The sequence below is a fragment of the Elaeis guineensis genome, chromosome 1 (assembly GCF_000442705.2).
Source record: "Elaeis guineensis isolate ETL-2024a chromosome 1, EG11, whole genome shotgun sequence".
Classification (NCBI taxonomy): Eukaryota; Viridiplantae; Streptophyta; class Magnoliopsida; order Arecales; family Arecaceae; genus Elaeis; species Elaeis guineensis.
In genome coordinates, this window is record NC_025993.2 from 113,918,497 (window position 1) to 113,925,623 (window position 7,127).

Here is a 7,127-nt window from a genome sequence, read left to right on the forward strand (position 1 = left end):
TTATTTATAAATTGATAATTATTATCTATATTATATTTAATTTTTTTAATAGATATAATATAGATATGGGTATTAGTTAGATGTTTATTTATTTATTTTTTTTTATGTGGGATAGATTTGAAAATAAAGATATTACGGGATCTACTTCGGCCCATATAACAATCACTAATAGCTATTTTTTTCCTAACAAATAATATTATTTACACAAAATAGGGTAAGTAATGACCGTAACTTGTCCATAATTTTTCTTACCCGAAAGTTCTCAGCCGGCCCTCCCTCTTCTCCACGAGAAATTACTGCCTGGACCCCCCCAGGTCACATCTTGGAGATGTGCACGGTGGACAACGCGCAATCGAAAATTTGTGAAATACAAGGGTAGATGTGGCGTGTTATTCACCGTGGGATTTGGATGGTCTACCTGGACCAAGCCCAGGCAATAATTTTTGTCCACCTCCACAGCCGTACGACGAAATCTCCGCCCTTTCCTCCGGAAACCGATAAACAGCTTTCCAATTATCCCCAGATACACTCCCCCGGTCCCGTCAAGAGCGTTAACCCCCTCGTAATAGTACCGAAGATTCTCGAAACCACGGAGTGCACTTTTAAAACCCGTTTCCTTACATAACAAAACCGGGCCCCACTCCCATCCCTCTCTCGTCCGTGTCCGCATCTTTTTAGCCGTCACGAGTTTCTCGCCTCCCTCAGAAAAAGCGAAGGGAAAGGAGAGTAGGAAACGAAGCCGAACGCGATCTCTCCTTCTTTGTCGTCTTCCAGCCTTCCAAGAGAAGCGATTCAAATTCCTAAAAACCAAAATTTTACGCCCTTTCTTCTATAAAAAAAGCCCAAGGGCCACCCGTAATCCCTAATCCTTATCCCTTCTTCCCTCTGGGCTTTTTTCTTCCCCTCTTGGAGTTTGTCTCCTCTGCTCCCTCCTCTCTTTCTCTCTCTCCTCCTTCATTGATTGAATCTTCTTTTTATATTTTTTTCTTGGATTTTGATCGGGATTTGGGGGTTTTGGCTGTTTTTGGTTGGTGTTGGGTGGGGGTGTTGTTGGAGCTTTGAATTGGTGGTCGATTTGGGTGGTGAGAGAAGGCCAAGATGACGATCCTGTCGATGGCGGGGAGCTCGGGGACGCTGGACCCGTTGCCGAAGAGGAAAATGTCGTACTTTAGCAATCGGTATGTGGTTGGGCTCACGGTGACGGCTGGAATTGGAGGATTGCTCTTTGGTTATGACACAGGTATGGATTACTTCAGAATAAGCTGTTCATCGATCTGATAGTTTTTGTTCTGGGGCATGAGGTTCTTGAAATAGATTTTAAAGTCAAAAAGTTTTGATTTTGATGCACCCGGACCGGGTTACTGTTGTTGGGGGCACGTGGTTTCTTCATCCGATGGTCCAAATGGATTTTTCTTCTGTTTTTACAGTAAAGTTATAATTAAAGTTTAACTCTGTGATTGAGCGTAGCCGGTATTGGTTTTGTGCGTTCTCCACTGCTGTTATAAATATGCGGTTTGTTCACCTGATTGTCCAGATCGATGTTTTCCATGCTCTTCCAGTGCATTCAGCATCAAAGTTTGAGTTTTGACGTAGATCAAACTTGATAAGAAAAATAATGATTCCCACCTTGTTGCTGTTGCTGATGTCGTATGTTTGTTTGTTTGTTGCCATGGCTTTTGGTTTATCAGCAAATTTTTATTTATATACGGAAAGATTCCACATGATTGCTCCCCTTTTTTTCAATAAATAAAAAAAAAAAAACAGAATTTGGATGTTTTTTAGGCCATGACTCAAACCCGTTTTAACAATTTTTTTGGGAATCATTTTTGAGTGAAATTTGATATCTTATTTGTATGCTCTAACGGGCAGAGCGTATTTTTTTCCCCCTTTCTTCATAAGCAGTGTTGGGATTATTTGCATTTAAACCAGGAATCTGGTGGTCTATTGGTTTTTACTGCGTGGTTAATCTGTTAGAAAATAGCACTGTAGATTTATTTGATTCCTTGTAAAAAAATTGCAATTTCTTTTCTGATCAAGATTTTTCAGTTTTTAACATTGAAAAAGATTTGTTGGTGGTGGATTTTGATCTTCAGGTGTCATATCTGGCGCACTTCTCTACATCCGTGATGATTTTAAGGTGGTCGGTGAAAACAGTTTTTTACAGGTATAATATGTTCCCTGTTCCTTTTCATAACTCCAGGGAGATGCCGACATGAAAATATGGAGGCGTCGATGATTTCCTATAATTCCAGGAGATTTTTATGTTTTCATATGAGCTTCTTATCACAAAGGCTACTGAACTTATGTACCTGCTAGGAAACAATTGTAAGCATGGCATTGGTAGGAGCTATGATTGGAGCTGCTGGAGGTGGGTGGGTAAATGATGCATATGGGCGCAAGAGGGCTACTCTTCTTGCTGATGTGATCTTCACCATTGGATCACTTGTTATGTGTGCTGCTCCAGACCCGTATGTCCTCATATTTGGAAGGCTCCTTGTTGGTTTGGGTGTTGGCATAGCATCTGTCACCGCGCCAGTTTATATTGCTGAAGCATCTCCTACAGAGATTAGAGGAGGTCTTGTGGGCACGAATGTACTGATGATCACTGGTGGACAGTTCCTCTCGTACCTTGTAAATCTCGCTTTTACAGAGGTAAATTAAATTCATCTTGCCTTTTCCCGTTATTGCAGTGTCAGTTGTAATATTCTATTAGTTATTTAATCAACCTCCAAGTTCCCTTCCAAGATGAAGCATATTTATCACTCCAAATCATCTATATGACTTCTCTCCAAATTGAATTTCATAATAAGTGATTTGGCGAGTTATGCATGTTATGCAGAACTTCTTATAACTATAGGATTAAACAAGTGACTTGAAATTCAGCTATATAATGATGATAAAGAATTTGGCATATTCTTTAGTATCAGCCTTTTCCTTTTACATGTTTGTTTTGAAGTTATTTTAGCCAATTGTAAAAAGACATTCCCATACTTGGTTCTTGGAGCCCAGCATGACCAAGTCAGCCAAATTGAGTCTCAAGTCGGTTAGTTTGTTGGACCTTTATTTACGTTTCTGTCAATATGTATTACATACATGCATGAAAACTTTTTGGTTGCACGGTTTTGAAGGAGCATCATCGTCGCGTTCCAGAGATGCATTCTCTGCAAAAAGCTTCGAGGATTAGCATCACAAAGAAGAAAAGGGAAGCTGTTTTTGTTTATATTCCCTTTCACTTTTTAGACCACCAATGCTTTTCTAACTCTATATATAACTACCTATTTTAAATACACGTACATCAACATCTTGAGAAATATACTTTGTCAATCACTGGATGCGTTTAACATTCTTGTGGATGCATGTTACTTAAGTATTTAGCATTCATTATATGTCATGAAGAAGCTTTGGTCTTCCCTCCAACTGCAGCAATGGATGTTTGGTGCGCTATACCAGCCACCTGGTATTGGTGAGTGGTGACTTTGACTGTCTGTCAAATTGTAGATACTGCCTCCTTTAACATTCATTATTATGGCTCTTATTGTAGGCGTACACTCTCTTCAATCTGGTTAACGGTTAATTCTGATAGTTCACTTCTTGTTGTTGATAATATTGTTTTGATCTGATTGCTATCTACATCATATCTAGTTATGCATAATGTCAACTTTCTTTGACATAGACCTTTCTTTTCAAAACGAATAAATGTGTAATAATTCATTCTTATTAAAGTCAACTCAATGAAACCATCAAGTAGTTCATTGAACTTATGATTCTAATAATTGCAAAATGTTTGAAATGTTTTCTAATGTGGAGTGTCAAATTCTTAGTGGCATGAAATGTTGCTTAATTTGTCTGCAGTGGCTCATCTTCTCAACAGAAATAACAGAGGAATGGCTCCTTATTTGTGATTGCTAGTATTTCCAAATTGAGATTTATTAAAACCATCTTTTTTGATAAGTTTGATGCTTTATGCTGCTTTAGAACATAGGTTGATGCAGCAGCGAGCTAAGTTAGATGACTTACGAGTCATGAATGTGGTTTAGAACAACAACCAGTTGAGGTTGAGGCAGGGAAATGGGAACTAGTTTCCATTAAGAATTCCTATGGGAATATGAAATATAACATCCTAAATGTGTGTAGTAGGCTACAATGGGATCGACACAAACTCTAACTAGCCTAAAAGTTTGGATCCCATTAGACTTATTTTTGGTAGGCTGGCCAAGAACTGGACCTGTCTTACTATATGTGTGCTTCCAAATGGGCCACGTCAGCTAGGCCCTGTTCATGGGCTGCATCTCCTTGTTGGTTAAATCTTTCTAAGTTCAAATCCAACTCACTATTGAGCTATGATGAGTCTCTTGCTTGAAGGTGAAATTAGTTTGAAACTTAAATGCCTAGAGAAAGCGGAATCAAGTAGTTGATGATCTTAAGTTTCAATATTTGTACCATTTATTTTTTATTAGTTGAGTAAAATATAAATTTTCATACTAAGTGTTGGGCTAATTTTAATTTCACTGTAGATCTAATGACACTCCCAGTTGAAGATGGCACTAGTTTGAAACTTTGCATGCACGGAGAAAGTCTAATCAAGTAATTGTTGTTGATCATTAAGTGTCAATAACTGTGCAGCCTTTTAGTCTTGAGTTAATTATAAGTTTTCCTCATTAAATTCCTTTCTTTTTGCATGTTTCTTGGTACCATCTATACATAACAAATGGATAATGAATGTTAAGAAATGCTGATACTTATCAAAGCTATCCTATATAACAATGTTCAATTATATATGCTACAATCTGTGATGTTATGCGCTAAAGCTATTGGCTCTAATCAGACCAGAACATCTTACAGAAATATTTCCACAGTTTTCATTCTTTAGTAACCATGTTTTGATGTCAGGTGTAGCTTGCAGTTGTTACATAGGTGTGTTGTGATATTATGAATGTTGATGGATGTCAAATAGGATTAATGGTTTATAATGAGTTAATTACATAAAAATTATTCAGTTTAAATGATACAAGTATGTCCATTCAGCATCACATGCACCATAGATAAGATCATAAGAGATATAGGTTTGTTGGCTAATATTTCATTGATGGACATATCTTTTCCTACCAACATAAGTGAATGGCTAGAGAGGTGCCTTTTTTGAGGATTTCTATTTAATAACTTTTATTTCAACTATCATTAGGCTGCAATTAGTTTGTTTAAGGTCCAACTGTTTGTTCAGAAGTTGTATCTTGGAGTCAAATATTTGAATATCTTCCATGTGTACTTTCTTAGTACAGTTTGTTGTTGTGGAGCAGGTTTCTGGGACTTGGCGCTGGATGCTAGGAGTTGCTGCAGTGCCAGCCATTATACAATTCTTTCTAATACTGCTACTTCCTGAATCGCCACGCTGGCTTTATCTGAAGGTGGACAAACTATGTGCCCTTTCATCAGATGTTTTAATAGGTCATATTGCCCCCAACATGTAACCTTTTTCCCTGATCTTTCATCTATGTTGCAGAATGAAAAAGCTAAAGCTATTGCTGTGCTTGCAAAAATCTATGACCCTGACCGTTTAGAGGACGAGATTGATATGCTTGCTGCTGGTTCCGATGATGAATTTCAGCCTGAGAAGTCTGTCAGTTACTTTGATGTTTTCAAATCCAAGGAAATGAGACTTGCATTTTTTGCAGGAGCTGGCCTTCAGGTAAAAGGTGGAGGTAAGTGGCCCAACTCCTTTGATTGTTTCCAGATGACCCAAATCTCATCAAAATCTGAGACCACTTGAAGACAATAGTATCTCTAATAACTTGGTTTTAATGATGGGGATCCTGAGAAGGTTATATCTCAATGATGTGACTCTCACTATGTAGTTTTAATGCTCGCAATATTTCTGATTGTAATTTGACCTTGGTACTCTAAATGTAATCAATATCCCTTTGGTTTTTAGCTATTTTAATCAATATCCTTTTAGTTGACATAAAACTGTTTTATTTGACATAAAACCTTATTTAAGTTAAATTGCATGAGAGATATGTTGACCTCATGCGGGTCAGATTTGGGTTACTTGGAAACATGAGGGAGTTTTTTGGCAGGCTGCCTCAAGAAATACACTTTGAAGCTTTGGTTAAATGTGCTATGTATATATGCATGTTTATGTTTTTTTACATGCATATATACATCATATGGTGACGAAACTAATTTGATCAATAAAATCCATATGTGGGCAGGCTTTCCAACAGTTCACGGGGATCAACACAGTTATGTACTACAGCCCCACCATCGTCCAGATGGCTGGTTTCTCTTCCAACCAAATTGCACTGCTCCTCTCCCTCATTGTTGCAGCCATGAATGCTGCTGGGACCATTGTTGGAATCTATCTCATTGACCGTTGCGGCAGACGCCTTTTGGCTCTCGCCAGCTTATCGGGTGTCTTCATTTCCCTTCTCATACTCTCTGGGGCATTCTTTCTGCAGTCCACCAGTCTCTGTGGTGTGCACACGCTCCATGGTAGCTGTGGGAGCAGCCTTGGGTGGTTTGCGGTTTTAGGCCTGGTACTATATATTGCCTTCTTCTCCCCAGGCATGGGCCCTGTACCGTGGGCGTTGAACTCAGAGATCTATCCGGAGGCCTATCGTGGTGTGTGTGGGGGCATGTCGGCCACTGTAAATTGGGTGTCCAACCTGATTGTGGCCCAGACATTCCTCACGCTCGTGTCTCTTGTGGGGACTTCAGGAACCTTCTTGATCATTGCTGGATTCGCACTGGTGGCATTTGTCTTTGTGGCACTCTTTGTGCCGGAGACCAAGGGCTTGACCTTTGAGCAGGTGGAAAGGTTATGGAGGGAGAGGGCATGGGGTAGTGATGGCAGTCAGCAAAGCCTCCTCGCAGCTGAGGCTTGAGTTCCACAGAAAATCTTTTCTCCTGCACATGTTCTATCTTTGCTTTTTATAAGGGTAGTGCTTTATGTGCATGGAGATCTAGTCAAATCTAAGAAGAAAAGAGGACAAAAGCATCTGCATTTGTAGAGTTGCAAGCTTAATTTGTTGTTCCTTATTGTGCTGCCAGCCAATTTGTTGTGGCTGCCATTATGCAAAAATCATGTGTGTGTACTTTTATATATAGTGAAATGTGCTTTTTTATCTGAA

The 7,127-nt window shown here is 39.1% G+C and overlaps 1 protein-coding gene across 1 annotated transcript; it reads left to right on the forward strand.

The window, feature by feature from the left end:
• Positions 1–743: 743 nt before the first annotated feature.
• LOC105038633 (inositol transporter 1) lies at positions 744–7,127 on the forward strand. Its single transcript, XM_010914501.4, has 6 exons — positions 744–1,240; positions 2,094–2,164; positions 2,317–2,652; positions 5,298–5,405; positions 5,501–5,686; positions 6,210–7,127. The coding sequence occupies exons 1-6, from the start codon at positions 1,099–1,101 to the stop codon at positions 6,879–6,881; spliced, it is 1,515 nt and encodes a 504-aa protein (XP_010912803.1). The 5' UTR covers positions 744–1,098; the 3' UTR covers positions 6,882–7,127.